This window comes from Liolophura sinensis, chromosome 10 (genome assembly GCF_032854445.1).
Source record: "Liolophura sinensis isolate JHLJ2023 chromosome 10, CUHK_Ljap_v2, whole genome shotgun sequence".
NCBI lineage: Eukaryota > Metazoa > Mollusca > Polyplacophora > Chitonida > Chitonidae > Liolophura > Liolophura sinensis.
The window spans coordinates 21,918,314-21,938,412 of NC_088304.1; the positions used below are offsets into that span (position 1 = coordinate 21,918,314).

General features: G+C 38.9%; 1 protein-coding gene across 1 annotated transcript in view; it reads left to right on the forward strand.

Annotated features, from left to right (window-relative positions):
- The window catches only part of LOC135476996 (clustered mitochondria protein homolog), a 39,300-nt gene extending 28,438 nt beyond the window's left edge, over window positions 1-10,862 (forward strand). Inside the window, 12 exon segments of the mRNA XM_064757144.1 lie at window positions 1,279-1,333; window positions 2,902-3,055; window positions 3,718-3,904; window positions 4,384-4,575; window positions 5,094-5,174; window positions 5,734-5,859; window positions 7,524-7,609; window positions 8,769-8,895; window positions 9,643-9,714; window positions 9,716-9,781; window positions 10,269-10,341; window positions 10,639-10,862. Of these exon segments, the coding sequence (XP_064613214.1) occupies window positions 1,279-1,333; window positions 2,902-3,055; window positions 3,718-3,904; window positions 4,384-4,575; window positions 5,094-5,174; window positions 5,734-5,859; window positions 7,524-7,609; window positions 8,769-8,895; window positions 9,643-9,714; window positions 9,716-9,781; window positions 10,269-10,341; window positions 10,639-10,862 (1,443 nt within the window).
- Window positions 10,863-20,099: the final 9,237 nt, after the last annotated feature.

The following is a 20,099-nucleotide window of genomic DNA, read 5'->3' on the forward strand; positions in this document are numbered from 1 at the left end:
GTCAGATAGTCATTCAGCCAAGGAACGTAATGTATCTCCAATACCAAATTGCTCCAAGTTAAACAGAAGACCTTTATGCCAAACTTTATCAAATGCTTTACTCTAATCAAGAAAGACCATCACATGTCATTTCCGTTGTAAAGGCTTTGATATATTTTATGTACTATCTTCAGTTGTCGTGGGTTTCCCCGAGCTGTGCCCGGTTTCCACCCACCATAATGCTGGCCGCCTTAGTATAAGTGAAATATTTCTTGAGTACGGTGTAAAATACCAATCAAATAAATTGATTTCGAAAGCGAAGTTGGTAGAGATAGCCTTGAGCAAGTAAACCCCTTGTGTTATTGTGACAACACAACAAGTTATTTTGAGAGGAAGGCCCTGGTTACTGTGTACAAGACCACATTTCAGCAAAAGGATCACATATACAATCAGCAAGTAGTTACAATTAGACAGGACACTTAAAGCAGATAGTGCCAGAATACCAGAGTAAGAAGTTAATACAATGATGATAGATTTCATATCAGCAAATAATTTAAAATACTAAGAAGGTGTTGAGTATTGCTTAAAACATAAAAAATTGAACCAGGCCCCAATAGCCACCCTATACTGGCTTAAGTTATCCATGGCAGGTATACATTGAACTTCGTGGAAATAAAACCGCATGCTTAATTTTTCCAACATAAACATACAAAACGGGGAGTGCAAACGAACACATTTGGTTATATTCACAAAATAAATCTTCCTGACAAACTTTTAAGCAGTAGAAATTTAACCATTACAAAAACATAATATTCAGTAAGTAGTGTATTACAAATATCCAAAAAAGTAACAACATTACAAAACTAATATATATATATATATATATATATATATATATATATATATATATATATATATAATATATATATACACACACACACACACACATATATATATATATATGTGACATGATAGGAAAAGTGGGATATTTACACTGAGATATGGAAATTTGTTATCAAGTATTGCTGTGAAAATCCTTCATGAATGATTTGTTTAAGCATGACAAAAGGGATACTGTGCATTACTCTATGACTGCGACTGTATACCAAGTCTATGCTACTGAATTAATGTTTGGGTGGTCAAAAATGCTTGGAGATATATTGTAAGTATACGACACAGCTTTGACGGACATGAAAATAGGCCTCAGAACGGTTATGCAATATACCCGTATTAACGCAGGTCTGTAGTAAAGATTTGAACTGAAAAAATCTGTTCATTCCCTCATTTTGTTTGTCACAGTCAGTAAAGCATGCAGCCACAGATTACCACACGGGTCAAAGACTAAAGGCTCTGTGTAAACCATGAAACTCATGCGGATTTGAAACTTGTTTATGAGGTCAGAGTTTGTACGATACAAGTGTGTGGGCAAGACTGCACCGGGTAGCTCCATACAAGGGCGCTGGAATCGTCCAGAATATTGTTTTACAAGCTGACAGGCTTTTATATCCTGTTCAGTGCTGGCAAGTTTCTTGTCTGCGCTTTCTGTCGCACGATAGTATACACTGACATCATGGGTCCAAGCACTATGAATATTGCCTTGCTTTTTCAGGCTTCTCAAAGATTTAAATAAACAAAAGTGCAACTTCGTTAGATCCTCATTTACATATATGTTTGATAAGGTGGGCGTCATATGAAGAGATTTTCGTGCTGTTAATAACTTTGTTCTTTTGCGATATGATGTAAATTTCGCAGTGATTTGCGTTTTCTGTTTGCCAATAAAGTGTGACCTTGAAATGTCACTTTTGGAGATGATTACATTTACGGCTCTGGTCAGTCTACAAACTGCATCATCTGTACTTTCATTTTCCAGTAGCATAAGACCATTTATTCTCAAACATTCTCTTCTGCTGTACTGTTCAGCACGGTCAAAAGACAAAGCATTTTCTTCTTTGAGTACTTTTAGTTCCAATGTGGTTTCATCACTAGCAATTTTCAAAGAGGATACTTGCGCAGATAACTTCTCTATTTGGTCACGGTATTTTTCTATAGGCTTATACCTTTCACATAATTTCTCAACGGTAGTCTTTAAATCAACATCAGGGGAGGATATTTTTGAGTCACTTTCTTTCATCACTTCCATGACTTGATTCATTGCTGACTTAACAGCTTGTTGAATACAGATATCAAGATGCATCCTGCTGTCAATAAGACCTTCTAAATTTACAAGGCCTGGCGGCATAGTGTTTGATTGATAGGTAGACTGACTGCTGGCTGACGGTATGTCACCAAGTGAGTTTACTTTCTTCAAGGTAGGATTTTGCAAAAGCTTGCTTGCCCTTCTCTTGTTAGTCCCGGGGTGTTTGTCCGACTTGTCCATGTCAGTTTTCATGGATGCCATTTTTAAAGTACACTTCCCACAACGTCTTGAACATTAGGGCTCGACCTGCAGATGTCCTGTCTGAAAACTGGAATGGCTTTTAACAAACAACAGTAGTATCTGCTTGATAGTTTTGTATCTCAGTCATCTTTTCAAAATCCCTACAATGTCACAGCCTTGCAACAGAACCATTAACAGAACAACTAACAGAGCGGTGTACAATGAAGAACTGTCGAAATGAGAAGAAATTATTACAGGATGTAGACAATTGCAAAAGATTGATTTGTCATCAGTCTTGTGAGAAAACTGCCCGAACCAGACTTGAATTAGCCAGAGTTTGTTTCTTACTGTCTAAAAGTGTGTGTGTATACTGGAGTGGGAATTACGTTCTGGTGAGTGTGGAGGAGGAGATGTAAGTCTAATCTTCAGTGTAGTTTTGAAGGAACTAAACACGGTTTTTTCAAATTCACGAGTCTTTGAATTTTGTGTAAAGGAAAGTTTACATGTACCCTTCTAAATGCTCTTGCAACTGATTTTGTCTGCAGATGGGTTTTATATTCTCCTCTTGTACCGCATAACTATATTTAAAATCTTCTGCTGGTTTTCAGATATCACAGAGTGGCTCTCTGAAACCCCTCGTTCCATGTGGAAGAAAATTTCTGACGAGGTTAAAGAGTATTTCCACTACAATCTGGATATGTAAGTTTTACTTTTCTTCCATATGCATAGCTGTAGGACATTATACATTGGACGAAAAACCCAATACAGTGTTGTCATGTGATTTCATAGGGCACAGCATGACATCTGTGTAGCTGCCATAGTTAACTCGTCAATTCCAATTTTTTAGTCATTAAGACGGATTAGAATTTTCCAAATTTTAAAGGAAATCAGGGTTTTCAAAGTATCTAATCTTTCACCAAATTGGCCGAAAATAATCATTCAACTGTTGGAGGTCAGCTACATGTACTGTACTAGTAGAAATTTTAGCAGATTTGGTTTTAAAAGATTTACTGCATTAAGAATTACCTGCATGAAGGATTCGAGGACTGACTGTTCATATATTTTTTATGTCCTTAGTTGTCAAGATGTCATTCTTGTAGGTAGTTTTATGACCAAGTAATAAAGTACCCTAATTCCTGGGCCTTTTCTCGTACGTAAGGGCAACTTTCACTGTGATTTATGTACTTTTTGCATTTGATTTTGGAGATAGAACTATGATGGTGTGGTTGTCCAGTTTCCGAACTTAACAAAAAGTATAATTTTGTCAGTCTGCACAAAGTAGTACCCTTGGAAGATGCTCGAATAAAGTTCTCACAAACGTGCAAAAAGGTTGAAGAATAACAGGAAATAATGGTTTGCAGTGATTCTGTGGACACATTGGTGGAGAAGTTTGGTATCCAGAAAATCTCACTCCTGCGATCAATCAGTATTAAGTGTGGCCTGCAGATCTTACTGAAGGAATACAACTTAGACAGTCGCCACAAGCAGCCCTTTAACGAAGAAGATGTTGTTAATGTCTATCCAAATGTGAAACACGTCCATCCAAAGGTAATAGTCAGCTACTTTTCTCAAGGTAATCAGTAATTATGAAATGTCGTTCAAGGACTAAAGAAATAGGGTACATAGTGATTTGTCCTATCCACTTGTTGAAGCCGACAAATTCCAGTGAAAAAATGTGCTCTAGGTTTTGAAAAAGTTGGAAGGCTTTTCTTCATTCTGGTTGGAACCAACAATGAAGGTTGGGTTAATAGAATCTCAAAGAATTCATCCGTTATGCACTTTGTCAAAGTACTGCTTTGGTGGCCTAATGGTTAGAGCATCTGCCTCGTACCAAAGATTTAAGAAAATGGTACTTGTTGCTGCCTTGTTTGACTCTCAGGAAAGAGAGGCAAGAGCAAGGTAAGAGGACTGGGACTGGTTGGCTCGGTGTCCGTATAGTGCGGCTACATACATACATACTTTGTTTGAGTTTGTGTAAGTGTAGTAGAATGGGACGTAAGCATACTCTTTACCTCTTTGCTTGGCAGGCCACCGATGCATATCACTTCTTTACAAGCGGTCAGAGTAAAATCCAGCAGGGGATGTTCCGTGATGGCTACGAACTGATCAGCGAGGCACTCAACCTGCTAAACAACGTGTACGGCGCCATGCACCCGGAGATCGCCGCCTGTCTGAGACTGCTGGCTAGGCTCAATTATATCATGGGTGACTATGCAGAGGTTGGTGATGTGTATTTTTTAAACTTTGATGGAAGGAGAAATGTTGTCAACTCATAAATTACCTGTATATTACCATTAAGAACATAAAATTTCACCGAGGAAAGTGTATTTTACGGACATGTAAATGTCCTAAGTATTGCTTTTTTGTGGCCCATGAACTTAAATTTTTCCAATCGTATATAAAGCACCTTTCCAAACTAATCTCAACACACTTTTCCTAGATCAATATAACTCTTAGAATCAGGCAGTACAAATTATTTGTGTCTTTTTCTGCATGGAAGGTATATGGGAGCGAAGATCCTAGTAATTGACAGGCATGCAAGTTTCAAGGGTTTTTTTTTTTTTCTATTTGTAGCATTTGCCTGATAAAAGTAATCATTTTCAAGAAAAGTGCATATGTAAGGAGATTTGGTTGTTTTTGTTTGCTTGTTCAGTATAGATTTGCCATGTCCCTTTACATGAAATTCTGTTCTCCATTTTGGGCTGTAGAAGATAACCTCTGCTGCATTGTTTTCCAGGCACTATCATTCCAACAGAGGGCAGTGATGATGAGTGAGAGGGTTCTAGGCATAGACCATCCCAACACTATCACAGAATATGTAAGTGGTCATCTTAGGATAGTGAGGTATTACACACACCAAAAAAAAGAAAAAGCAAAGAAAAAAAGATTCAGTAATTTTTTTGTTCCCGAATATAGTTTCAGCAGCACATATGCAGTTAGGCAATACTAAAGCCTTCTAAAACTCTGGTTATAACCAAATCTTAATGATAGAGGGATATTGGAATGAGTGCCTTTGGAATGAGTGCCTTTGCAGTGAGTGCCATTGAAATGAGTGCCATTGAGATCTGTCAAGTAATGCATCCTTTTTTATTTTGTTGAGTTTAGATAATAGAAATTATTTTCCATCTGAAATAGGACAGCCCTGTTAGAAGAAAAAAAAATGTGCGCTTGTGTAACATGAGAAAGTTGTGCAGTGAACATCAGAGAAAAAGTTAAAAAGTTATTGTGAATTTCTAGAATAATGACCATGTACATGATTTCCACCTGATGCAATAAATTAATAAATTGCAATAAATTAGATCAAGAAAATTTAGGAATGAGTTTTTTTTGTATGAAAATGATTAATGTACCTGTGTTTTTGCCTGTTTTGTTGACAGGCTCACCTGGCACTGTACTGCTTCGCTAATAACCAGGTGTCCAGTGCTCTGAGGCTGATGTATAGAGCTCGTTACCTTGCTCTTCTGTGTCACGGAGAAAACCACCCAGAGGTCGCTCTCTTCGATGTAGGTTGTGTTCTGGTCATTCTATACTAGCTGTGACAATCGGCTCTAAATCAGTTGGTCGGTTGAGTTTTTGACATTTTATCATTAAATACGGGACAATTCACGTAAAATAAAAGAAAGCTTAAATATGAAGTAAGGTACATCATACAGACAGCTGAAAACTGTGTGTAAAAATATTTTCATTAATTTTTTTAGATTTTTGAAGAGTGTTGAAAGGCATTCAGATATTTGAATTCTATGGTGGGCTTTATTAGCCGTAGTGACATTATCTAGGAACTCTGATGTCATATCACCAATTTTTCCTGATGTTCAGCAGGAGGAAGGAATTTTAACAACATTACTTCAGTAATCTTTTACTCATGGGTAAAAAGTTATTTCAGCATTCAGTGTCGTGATTAGAGTTGGAAAAACTTCATGTGACGTCAGAGTTCCTAACCTCTGACAGTATGGTCCGGAAAGCCCACCTTAGAATTTAAATGTTTGAACACCTGTTTAATTCTCTTCACAAAAGTCTAAAAAATGAAATATATTTCTGCATAATTTAAAGTGGTCTGTTAAGCGATGCCTATTTAAATTTTTGAGGTCTTTTCCTTTAAAAGTTGGCCTATCACGTGCAAGATGACGAATTTGGCAGGATAAAGGGAGGTGTTGGAGGGGGCAGGGATTAATCAGTGTCATGATGTACAATAAATGACCTAAAGTTTTGCACATGAGTTACTGTCGTTCACTTTCGTACAATCTGAGTTGGTGGCAAGATGACAGGCCTACGTGGAAGTCACATCACACTGTTATCTGGTAACGGTTGTGTTCTTAGAGCCCTCATTACGCAGTGAATTTGTATACAAATGTATTTTAGAAAACGAATTTGACTGAGAAATGTCATCAACTTCCCATGTCCATGTAATTCCAATTTAGTATATCCGTCTACACGTAGATTTTGTTTCTTTACACTCAGAACTGTCATCCTATTGAAGAAGAGTTCCTTTTCTCACAGTTTTAAATTGGGAACGTCCAATTAACAGAGAAAACATACTCCACGCGAGGTTTCACAACACTACCACGTTTTATTTTCACCCCTTTTTGGTAGCATTGTGTGCTTTTCCGGCATATGGGGCCGGAAGCTTAACAGTTAACAGGCTTTCAAATTATGCCAGAATGAGCAAGAAATGTTTAGCTCCAGTGGTGCAGGCGAAGTGTGCAGGTGTCCCTTTGATCGCACTTTGACCTCTTTAACGCATCTGCTGGTAGGCTTGTTTGCAAGTATGGATTAGCCGTGCGCTAAATTCTGCTCCAGCTTTGTACACAAAGGGCCCTGCCACATTGTAACAACCACATCCAACGTAATGAATCCTGGGATAGACTTTCCGAGTGCCAGGGTGAAACTTTAGGTCATTTACCGTAGGCGTTGCGAATCTGCACTTGATTGTTCCTTGATCCTTAACATTGACAAAGTTTGTAGCCTTGTCTGTCCCTCTGGTTTGTGGTAATTCTAAAACTAATTGTTTTAAGTTGTCATTTGTTTAATTTCCTTGAATAAATTTTAAAGAGTTGACAACGAATCACAATAAGTAAACTGTTAATAATGTACAAATTTGGAGAATTGAAACATGAGGCGAAGATATATATATATATATATATATATAATTTGAATTTGTTTGTTTCAGAGCAATATTGGTCTGATTCTCCATGCTGTGGAGGAGTATGAATTGTCACTACGCTTCCTGGACAAAGCTCTGGAGCTAAACATCAGGTACATGACTGGGTTACCATCTGTAATGGCTTCAAGATCACTGTTCAGGGACAAATGAGTTGTCAATTTACACTTTGACAATTTGAAATTCTAACAGTTTCTATACGGATGTACCAATAGCAGAGCGTATTATGTTTCAGAGATTTTGTCTGTCTGTCCGTCTGTATACATGTATGTGCCCGGGTTATATCTCCAGTTGTTTTCCAGGGAGAGTTTTAGTTTTTGATGGCTGCATAGATATACCGGTGACCATGTGTCGTGACTCGCATTTTTCCAGTTCCACTGTTGTCATGGTTACCAGATTGCCATTTCCCTATGTATGCTATATGAATAGAAATGATTTCTTGTCTGGGCGATAACTGCTACAGTTTTCCGCATGAAGTTTTCATTTCATGCGGAAGGCTGTGTTCACCTGAAATCTTGTTGAGGGAAGGTTGTGGTCACCTGAAATCTTGATGAGGGAAGGCTGTGTTCACCTGAAATCTTGTTGAGGGAAGGCTGTGTTCACCTGAAATCTTGTTGAGGGAAGGCTATGTTCACCTGAAATCTTGTTGAGGGAAGGCTGTGTTCACCTGAAATCTTGATGAGGGAAGGTTGTGGTCACCTGAAATCTTGTTGAGGGAAGGCTGTGTTCACCTGAAATCTTTTTGAGGGAAGGCTGTGTTCACCTGAAATCTTGTTGAGGGAAGGCTGTGTTTACCTGAAATTTTGTTGAGGGAAGGTTGTGGTCACCTGAAATCTTGTCGAGGGAAGGCTGTGTTCGCCTGAAATCTTGTTGAGGGAAGGTTGTGGTCACCTGAAATCTTGTCGAGGGAAGTTTGTGTTCACCTAAAATCTTGTGAGGGAAGGCTGTGTTCACCTGAAATCTTGTTGAGGGAAGTTTGTGTTCACCTGCAGTCTTGTTGAGGGAAGGCTGTGGTCAGATTTTAAGCTCCTTCTGTTTCAGTCACTGGGACATACAAGGCATTGGTTTCATCCCAGCCTTCAAAAGGGAATTGAGATCCCCAGCATATTTTGTCAAAAAAGTAAATAAATCGTTATCTTTTATATTAGGAATGCTGATGTAATGTTATCAGAGTATGTACTGTAGTTAACGCAAACGATTCAGTCATGTAGATAGAGCAGTTATTTTGACTTATGACTACTTCGTTTGCTGCAGATTTTTTGGTGCTAAGAGTCTAAAGGCTGCCATGAGTTACCACCTAGTAGCTCGTACCCATTCGTGTCGTGGCGACTTCCGTGCTGCTCTCCAAAGCGAGAAGGAGGCCTACACCATTTACAAGCAACAGTATGGGTTCTGAGCAAAGTTATACATGTTGTACTGGGGCATGAACTGGACATTTTCATTTGGACTTGAACAGTATTTACGTTCAGTCTCATTTTCACTTTGGAGGCAGAACTCGTGTGTACTGTTCACAGGTTTATTCGTATTTGTTCTGTACTGTTAGAAGTATTAAAAGCTAGGTAGCTGTATGTGGCCAGACTAAACCAGTGTAAAGTCCAGTGGGATCCAAATGTTATTTAGTATGACTATAAGGTAGCTATTGTAGAATGATTAATAAGGCAAGTTGACCTTGTGTCTCATATCCTCTCTACCAAACTGCCCAGGGCTTGTATGGTGCTTGAAAACCTTGAAAAGACTGGAACTTGAAAGTATATTTCAGGTGCTTTTTTGTATTTATTTATTTGATTTGAGTTTTATGGTGTACTCAAGAATATTTCACTTCTTGATGGCAACCAGCAGTATGGTGGAAGGAAAACTGGGCAGAGCCCAGTGAAAACCCACAACCATCTGCAGGTTGCTGAAAAGACCTTTCCAGGTGCGGCCGGAGAGGAAGCCAGCATGAGCTGGTCTTGAACTCACAGTGACCACTTTGGTGAGAGGCTCCTGGGCCTCATTTAAGCTGCACTAGCGCACTAACCAACTGAGGTGTTTTTTTGTGGTTGGGCATGGAAAAGCCTTGGAATTAAGTGAAAAATTCGTTTCACTTTCTTTTTTTGTCACTACACTTAGTTTTACTTTCTGTTTTGGCCAGCTTGGAGAGGAGCATGAGCGTACCAAGGAAAGCTCAGACTGCTTGAAGCATCTTACTCAGCAGGCGGTTGGTCTTCCAGAAAAAAATGAATGAGATCGAGAAGGGAGAGCGAAATATTACCTTACCACCTCTGCAGGTAACCCACAAATTTTGCGTTCATTATTATAGGTGATTTGCTGCCTAAAACCCTTTCTGTAATTGTCCAAATATGAGATCAAACAAAATTGTTTCTATACACTTGTATTGTGGGTCATATTAGGCTTAATGTGTCTGTTTGTAAGCATTCTGGCATTATCGCTGAATGTGCAGATATGTGTCATTTTGAGTGATAAGAAATTGTTAACTTTTTTGTCTGTACCATGAGAGCAGAAGCCTATAAAATACTTTAAAATATTGACTGATTTCAATTTTGCAGAGTTTATGCACCTTGGTGCCCTTCAGTGGCTTTTGATGTCCATGCAATATTTGTAAAACTGCTTCACTTTAAGAGGTTTGAATCTGGATGATCTTATGTTTTTAGATCATCCAAACCAAGCCTGATGTTGTTGTATGTTATTTATTTTGCTATCATGATTGTATCCGCAGGCTCTGAAACTCTTACAGTTCAATCTTCCTCATTTCAGATTCAGACACCTTCGTTATCAAGTGTGTTGGATACGCTGAATGTGATCAATGGGATAGTCTTGTTCAGATCAGGTATGAACTATCATAACAAAACTGGTACCCAAAGAACAAGCAGTCCAACCCATTCTTCTCAACTGTTACATTTTTTAAAATCTTTTTTAATATTATTCAACGAATGTAAGTAAATGTATACGCAAAGCAATTGCATATCCAATTATTTCTTGTATTATCTCAAGTCTGTTGAGGTTATCGAGTTCTTTTCTTTTGTTTTTTCTACTCAGCCAAGATGACATTGAGAAATTCCGCACGGAGATGGCCAAACGCCAAATCGGGCATAATGACACGAAAGCAGTGTCATCTGGTGAGAAGAGTTCAGAAAAGGGGAACAACTCTCAGAGAGCAATACTCAAGGTCAAGACCCTAGCAATATAAACAACAACAACAACAGCAGTTCTAAGTCACCTTCCCCAGGTCCAGTGAAGTCGGACAGTAGCAGTCAGAGCTCTGCCAGCCTGGACTCTGCTCTGTCCAATGGGGATGCTGGCAACACGGGCGACACAAAACCCGAAATTAACTCCGAACAAGGGAGATAACTATAGAGAGAAATTTAGGTTGACTGATAAAAAAACAAGATGTGTCTGAAAAATATCTCGCAATACTTGTCCCTTGTCGCAGCAAATGCTAGCGACATGTCATTATTGGTTTCAGTAAATGCTAGCAACATGCGGTTGTCGACTTCTGTAAATGCTAGCAACATGCTGTTGTCAACTTCAGTGAATGGTAGCAACATGTGGTTGTCAACTCCAGTGAGTGCTAGCGTCATGCGGTTGTCACTTTCAGCAAATGTTAGCAACATCTGGTTGTCAATTTCAGGTTATATATTTCAGTGTAGTTGCCAGAACTTTTCCAGAAAAGGGATTTATGCCAAATTGTGATCTCTATTAGTTAGGTGCATTGGTTCACTGGTGTGACCATTGGTGACAAGGCAGTAGTTCTGGGGGTAAGAAAAGAAGTTGTCCATGTACCAGTCAGGTATACAAAATACACAACTTTGTAGGTGTTTTAGAAATGAAAAGATGTTCTTGATTTTCATCAGGTTTTGTGGTTGATTTCTGATTTTCAGGGTTTTTTTTTCTTTCAACATTTTTTGCTTGGGTTGTTAGAAATGCATAAGGAAAGTCTTTATATCAGTGAGAGCTCATCATGCATGAATTTCATATTTAAATTATCACTGTGCATTTCCTTCTCTCAGTGTTGACATTTTTTTTCTTTCATGCGCATTTTTCTTTGTGATTTGTTTTTTTTTAGGGTTAGTCTGTGTGTGTGTTTTTACATGTATTTGTTTATAATCCTATGTCAAAAATTTCATACAAACCTGTGAAGTCCTATGCCATCAGTGTGTAGGAAAACACCATTATTAAGGCGTGATTGTAAATGAAAGGCTTTTGAAGCCTATTGATATTTTTTTTTTCTTTCTTTTTCTGTGGTACCAAATATATCCCATATATAGTTGTCCACAATTAGGGTTTTGAAATATAGAGCTTTCCATTTACATTTGTGTACGAAATCAGGACATATTTAAATGTGGCTTGAAAAGCGAAGACATTTTCTAGATGAATTCTGAGATAATCCCAAGTCACATGTCTATGTCCTAAAACTAAACCTCTGTACTTTTATTACAGTGTTTAGATATTCCATTTCTTGTTTATGTCTGTTAAGTTTGCAGTGGCTTGCTGTTGCATTTTGGGATACCAAAGGTGTGTTGAATTGCTTTAGATGAAATCATTCTATTACATGTAACGGGGGCAACAACGTTAAAATATTTGAAATGCTAGAATTTTAGTGTGTCAGTAGGATAATGTTTCTGACAATCTACACTAAAATTTCATTTAATTTAATTTTCCACGAATGACAAATGTGTGCTTGTAATGCAGTGTCTCGCCTTAAGAACAACCAAAGCAACGCCTTTGTCTTGTTTTGTCAATAAGATACTTTTCTACTGAGAAGTATAGGTAAATCTAAGAACGGTAAAAATCTAGCTTTGAAGGGAATCGAGACGAGATTTAAGACTGGAAATTAGGATGGATTCAGTTCTTAAGTGCTTATGTTTAGTGAGAACTTGATAGCATGTGGTGTTTGTGAAGTAGATGGAGAAAGATTAAGTAGATAGACTCGTGTATCTCTACAGATGTTCGGCTAGTCGTGGCTTAATTTACTTGTCCTCCCAATGAGATACCCAGTGCCTCAAAACTTGTGGTCCTTATGTCAGGGGAGGTAATCCACCCACATCTGGTCTGCGACAGCTTTAAGAGGAGGCTTTTTTCCTGTTTCTAAAAGAAGATGTTAATTTTAGCCTGGCTTACAATGGGCTCATTTTGATGTATGTGTTGTCATAGTAACAAGGCCGCCCTTAATTTTGCTTACTCTTGTAATCTTATATCTACCCAAAATTTAAAAAGAATGGGACAAGCTGATAATCGTTACGGTACTTTGCATGAGTTATAACCGTTTGGCAAGCATTACAATTTGCATACACGGAGTACAAGAAGTACAGAAAGCTTAACCAGTGGCATCAGCTTGGATGTACATGTAATTAAGACGTTCGACAAGTAGTGCTACACATGTTTGGTGTAAAATTGTGATAGTTGTTGAAAAAAAACATGATAAAGAGTATTTTTTATGAGGCAATAGTGCTAGACCTAGGTTAATCCAGATGTGTGTGATTGTTTTTTATTGACTCAGAGATTTATAATTGTATTTAAAGATTTTACATATTGTTTTGGATCACTGTGTAGTTTCGTATTTGGACCAGTGGGTACAGTAGTTACATAGTTACGCCTCTGCGTAGTTACATTAGGTGGATCAGCGGGTAGTGTCATGCATGTAGTTGGATCAGTATATAGTTACGTAGTCAGGTCAGAGTAGATATCCAGTAGCATTCCATTGAAACGCAGAATGAGCAAGCCAACCACCGTCTCTAAGAACGTTTTTTATTCAAATTTACAATTTTACAAGAACCTGATTGGCTGTGTCAGTAATTCACAGTAAGCAGTGATATGATTGGGTGAACAAGATATTTCATTATGTTCCGTACAGATGTTTCCAAATGGCCGTGTTATAAAGCTTTTGTTATGTTATTACACTAACCGATGTTGTGAATTTTCTTGACATGAAAACAACAATAGTAGTTCTTGTTATTCCTGGAAGATTCATAATTTACGTGAAGGACATCAGGATTTTCTAATTGTGTCCTTTCACGTCCAGTATTACCAGACTGGAGCACAAAACTTTGACCCTTGTGTCTTATTTCGTATTATTCAGGTCTTCGATACTTTGAATATTATTGATGAAAACAAGTAGAATATGTATAATTGCACAGAGAGGGTTTTGTCATATCTGACACGCTGAAACAAAATGGTTGTTTGATCCACACCCTATTCACCAATCCGCCGTTGTGTGATAAGGGTCTGTTGTAGATGAACTTGCCGAGCTGTATAAAGCGAGGCAGCAGAGAGTTGCTGTGTTGTGTGTATGCTGGTGCATCATACCGTGATGTGGGGATGCTTACTGTCACAGGGATGCGTAAATGTAGTGTAGATGGCATTCCGTGTACAGGTGATTGGAGTTTGATCTGGTTTATCTTTTGTTGAGGTTACATTTACATGTAAAATGGTGTGAATTTGTGAGTTGAATTGCTTTGAGCTCATCTGGGTTCATCATATGTCCATTGTTGTGGTTACGTGTATTTGTGTGGTTACCTTTTTTCTAAGTGAATCCTACTGTCATTACCGATGGCATCACTCCCGCTGTGGACCAGCCCAACATTTGACCCCTTGACCCCCGGACCCCCCGACCAGATCCATTTCCCTTATGATTATTAATCGGTGTTTTTTTAGTGAAACTTGTTTTGTTGTATGTTCTTCTCATTCTGATATATTTGTCTTTGCCGTTCTGTTAGTCTTAGACAACAGTTTTTTAAACCAGTGTCTCCATTGGTGATATTGTCAAAGATATTTAATGATTGGAGATCTATAAATCAGTTCAAATCCATTTTCTGCTGAACCCGTTATATACGGCATTTATTATGCTGGGTTATTGCATTTACTTCCGGGTCAATCAAGCATCATGGGATGAAATTCAGATTTATTTTTGTAGATAGAGAATTCTTCCTCAATTGTGATGGTAATTGCCATCAATTTGCCATTATTTGTATTTGTAATGCATGTAATGGGCACTCCTTAATTTGGTTATTTGATAATTATAACCCGGACATTAGTGTACATAGGCCAATGTGTATAGTGAAACTCTTTCCTTATCAAAACCGTGCTTTGCGTATTGCATTTAGTGACTCATAAAATCTCATTTCCATGTTGATGCATGAGTGAGCCTTGCCGCCAGTGCTGTTTTTGTTTGTTCAAATGTAACATAGAAAAAAATGTTCACGTTCTTGTTTATATATTTTAGGAGGAAGGGGGGTGGGGGCATTATTAAATTTTGTGTGGATCTGTTTTTTTCCCCCGCTGTAGTTGGCCCCTATTCCTATATGAACAACCAGTTTAAGATGTAAGATGATAATGAGACACTTCTACAAATTTTTGTCATTTTTAGAAACTTTTCTCGCGTGTCTCGTCACCTCGTGGTGTTGTAAAGTTGAGGGGTGGCGATAGTTTCCGATAAATGACATGAAGTTTTGTGAATGCGTATAACTCCAGCAGTTTTATTTAATTCTGATACAGTCTTTTTGTTGTGATTTCGTTTAGCCATCGCGTTTGAGGGCAGTTTTTTGTGTTAATTTGTGATTTTTAGGTAGTGCTATGTAATCAAACATGAAAAAAGGCTACCAGAATTTTGTTGACTCGTTTTTCAACAGTAACTCTTGTTCAACTGCAGCAACTGTATTTTGTGGAATTATCATTGTCACAGTATCTATCTCAAATAGATAGATAACCATGGTAAGGTGTATTGAGATTTTCATGGTTTTTGTACCAGCAAGTTCCAAGTCCAAATGTCAAGTGACTTACACATCTTATGTGCTTACGAAAAATAGCGATTTTGTTTTTTTGTTTGCACATCCACCTCAGTAAAAAAGCATCCACTCTTAATATACGTTAGCATTTATCCTCGAAACCAATGACAGGTTGCTTCTACAACTTGTTTTGAATCCCATTTTTTGATGTGTCCAATCACTATAATCCACTGTGGGAATCCGGTTTAAGGAGGGTGCTTCTAATTGACCAGTTTGTGAGTTGTTTGATGTTAATGTCTAGTTTTTGTTACAAGTATAGGTCATTGGATCAGAAAAAGACCAGTTTGTTTTTGTGGAGTGATTTGTGGCATGGCTTTTTTTGTTTTTCCTTTTACTTCACAGTAGCACCTGTGATCATGGTTTCAGGTCAAGGGGCAGAGGTCGACGGTCACACCTTCGATCTGAGTATCAGCCTGTTGCATCTATGCACTCCTATGTATTTGTTGATTGTACATGTATTTGTTATCACAATGAGTACACATCGCCTTAGATATAGTCTAAAGTTGACCGACCGACTCTGTGGCGTCCAGTGAGGACAGTGTATATATACTGTGTGTCATATGCTGTGTGCGTGCGAGGCATTACAGGCGCCGAGGGTACCCTAGGTGCTTCTCCCTAGTCTACCTAGCAGGACCAGGTGTGTTTGCCTTAACTTAGCGTCCTAGACCGGTTGTATGAAGGATCGGTTGTATGAGGGACCTGAATAGATTGCATTTATCCTGGCATTCACAATATTCAAGATTTCAGATGGAAGCAATAAACTTGTTTGAGAAACCAAAACAGTATGATGGTGTCTGATACTTTTTTTGCCATACTTTATTTAACAAATTATAATCCCTGTCAAACTGCATATAAGCATTTATAGTAAACGAGAAATCTCGGATGTAGATGAGCACGACGTTAAACCACAAGCGCTCGCTCGGATGTAGATGATAATGTGTTGTATGGCCTTGAAAATTATCCATCTCCCTGCCCGGTCGGACCGCTTCGGTGGCCTAATGGTCAGGGCATCCGCCTCGAAGTCGAGAGACCCGGGATTAACCCGGCGTCGGGCCATACCAAAGGCTTTAATAATGGTACTTGTTACATCATTTTCGCTCAGCACTGAGAAATTGGAGCCAGGAAACGGGACTGGTAGACTCGGTGTCGGTATAATGTGACTGGGTGTCATGTCTGGTGTCTACGGCATGAAACTTCAGTGGCGGCAGGACTTTGGCGGGTTGGACTCGCCCTGCCACAAGAAGACAGAATATGTACACACCTAATGATGACTCGTCGTCGTATGAAAAATTGTTAAGTACGACGTTAAACTCAAAGCATTCACCCATCCATTCATTTGATTCTCTATGCATTTGTGATCAGTAGACAGCGCTGTAGCTTGGGCACTTTTAAGAGTCCTGCTTCTCCGGACGTGCGTGAGAATGTCTAGCGGTAACCTGCGGAGGGTCGTGGGTTATCCTTTGGTTCTTCGCGGTTTTCTCCCACCATAATTCTGGCGGCCGTCGTATAAGCGAAACATTCATGAGTACGGTGAAAAACATCAATGAAACAGCATCCTCATCTCAGGCGATCATACTCCTTACAGCGCCCTTCTCATAACCACCACCGCTGGTAAATTTTGTGCAGAAATCTTGAACTCTGCCGAGGTTACTGGTGTCACCGGGATGAGACCGGAAATGATGTCAGAAAACACAAGGATTCTGCCTCAACCTTTGTTTCTAGTAATACGTCATACAGATGCATTCTCTTTATTTCTTTATAGTACGCTCAACACGATTCTGACAGACACCTGGAACAGTTTTATTGCTGAATTTTGATTAAATAGTTCCGCGCGAGGACACCAGTGGTGAGGCTAAGTTTAAACAAGCGGACATGTGTTGCATAGGCAGTGATGTGAAGCGAGCGTAGAGAGCTCCACATGCACTGTAAGGAGTATATCAGCCGATGAGCAGTGACGTCACGTGCTTGAATCCAACGCCTGCTCGCTCGTCTAGCTGGACACAGACCCCGATTGTAGACGATTGTAGTTCTGAGTATTTTAGGGTATAAATTCTTTTTTTGCTCCCAGGCGGCCATGTTTGGTGTACAGGTGTATGCTTGGTATTAAAATGCTGGAACTGTCTAAACTTTGAGGAGGAATGAGCTTTATTGATGAAAGTTTGAAATTCTGGGCGAGAGGACACAAGGTGTAAGGTAGTGATGAGGCTGCGAGTGATGTCCCCTTGGCGTTCCTAGGCACGCCTCCCAGCTGCCGGCATGGAAAGGTCCATTTTGACGGTCAGCCTATGTCAAGATTTTTATGGCTTCTTTCTCACCAAAGTTTACTGGCCACAGAATGTTTGGGACTGAGCTACAGCGCTAGACGTTAATATTGTCTCTTATGGAAAATTAATGGGGGTCTGAGGCCAGCTCTAAGCCGGGAGGCATGTCCGCTACCTCGCAGACAGCGATGGTTTTTGCCGCCCATGCATTCACCTGACGAGTTACTGTCGAGTTACTGTATGTGACAGAGTCATTTGTTTTTTTTTCTTTGCACCCGTTATCCATATAACGGACATACCCTTTTTCTGATCGCCCCCAGTACAAGTTAGCTATGACGCGCCTGGGATACGTCATGTTATGATGTTTGTATGACGTCACTCCTCGCCACCGCAAGTTGTGTGTGTTTTTCGTTCATTTCTCACGTCACATGTACAACTGAAGTATTCCGCCGTACAGCGTTAAGTAAATCTAAATTAAATAAATGTAAAATATTACAGCAAACAAATCAGGTGATAGTTTTTTTACTTGCTGTTATAACTGTGTGTAATTATTCACGTCTATTTCTGGAAGTAGCATTACTTTTCACAATTTGTCTTGATATTTAGGCATGACAATGGCTTTAGTTTTTGTTATTTTCACACCAAATAAATAAATAAATAAATATATCATCTTTCTGCTGGTGGTCTAAGGGTCCCGAGGTTCTTTGTATTGTTTATTTTAATTGTACATTGATATTAAATACGTTGACAACATAGCATTTTTAGTAATTCTAGACCAATGATATCTAATAAATTGTAGTATTATCGCTGCAATATTTTTTCCTTAACAATGTTTAAGCCATTGTGCTGGGTGGCGCGGTTGGGGGGATGAAGTGGGGGGGGGGGAGATTGGCTACTGTTTAAGCATTTACATAAACACTTACAACCCCCCCCCCCCCCTTAAATCATGAAAGATGACGAGGCCGTACTTCACCGGTTAGGTGTAACAATTTTCTATATCACACCGTCGCTCTGGTTTCGTTCTGTATACTGTAAGTCTTTTATTATCTCCAAATATACGTGATTCTGGTGAAAGACGATCATTTCTGACCTTATTGCGCAACTTTCGGTGCTAGATCCTTTTGGTGCTAATTGTCTTTTGGTGCCATCTTGGAATTCAAAGATTGTTCACATGTTTTTTGCGATAAGAGAACTTCCAAGATTTTAAGGCCATAAAACTAATTATCATTAGACGGCAAACGACGGCATAAATGTTTCTTAAAATGAATGTACCAAACAGAATTATTTTCAGATGGTCTGCATGTGTATCCAGGAGTAATATGGGGAATATAGTTCCGGGGCCAGGTGCGCGAAAGTGTAATAAAATCCTCTCTTTATAGGTACAAAAAACAACAGAATTATAGTAAGCTTTGTTTATTATAGTAAAGATGTCAAGTGTTTACTTAGTAATGTGGTGAATATGTTCAGTAATCGCAAGTAGCCCAGTGAACTTGAGAGTGTTTATATTAAGTGTAAAACGCCGATGTTCACACTTTACCATGCTTAATGGCTTTTTACACTTAATATAAACACAAAGTAATGTTTACTAGTTGCGTTCATTGAAAATTATCACCACATTACTAAGTAAACATTTCACGCGAAACGCTGTTAAATGCTGTTACATCACTATAATTTATTCTTGGCTCTTTTGGTTCTTTTTAACTGGTTTCAAACACCTTCATCAATTTTTTTTTGTTACTATTGGTGTTATTCTATCGAAAACCATTCACTGGCTCCTGTTTTGAACTTGTTTTTGGCATGATATGGTTGAAATAGTGCCAGAGCAGCGCTAAACCATAATTATTCATTCATGCTTGGCTTAGGATTTTCTGTTACACCAGAAAAACCTGAAAGAAGTAAACTGATAGTTCGCGGACGAGTTTGTTTTCAATTTGAAGTGAGAATAGATTTCATTATGTAATGTGGGCGCATGAAACCGCACGGCAAGAATGTCTAGTTATTGTCAGATAAATACTCTGATGTTCCGCGAAAATCACATCAGTTCAGTGCACGTACTTAAAACACCCGGAGAACTCCCTTGCCAAGATATTTATGTATTCATTTTACTGGTTTTTACGCCATACTCAAGAATATTTCACTTTACACGATGGCGGCCAGCATTATAGTGGGAGGAAACAGAATAGAGCTTAGGGAAAACTCAAATTCACAGGTTGATGGTAGACCTTCCCACGTACAGGCAGATAGGAAACTGGCATGAACTGGACTTGAACTCGCAGCGACCGCATTGGTGAAAGGCTTCTGATTCATTGCGCCACCCTGACACGCTATCCACCTCAGCCACGAAGCCCTACCACCCACACCCCCCCCCCCCCCTCCCACCTCTTTCCTAAATAGTCAGTAGTTTCGATGAATGTATGTTCTTACAGGAAGTATCCGCGGACAAACAAAATTATCAACTGTAATTATAATTCAATGTTTGTCTGTTAAATTTTAGAGGAATTGTAAAGCTGTTATTTGATGTAATGGTCCTAGTCTGCTGAAAT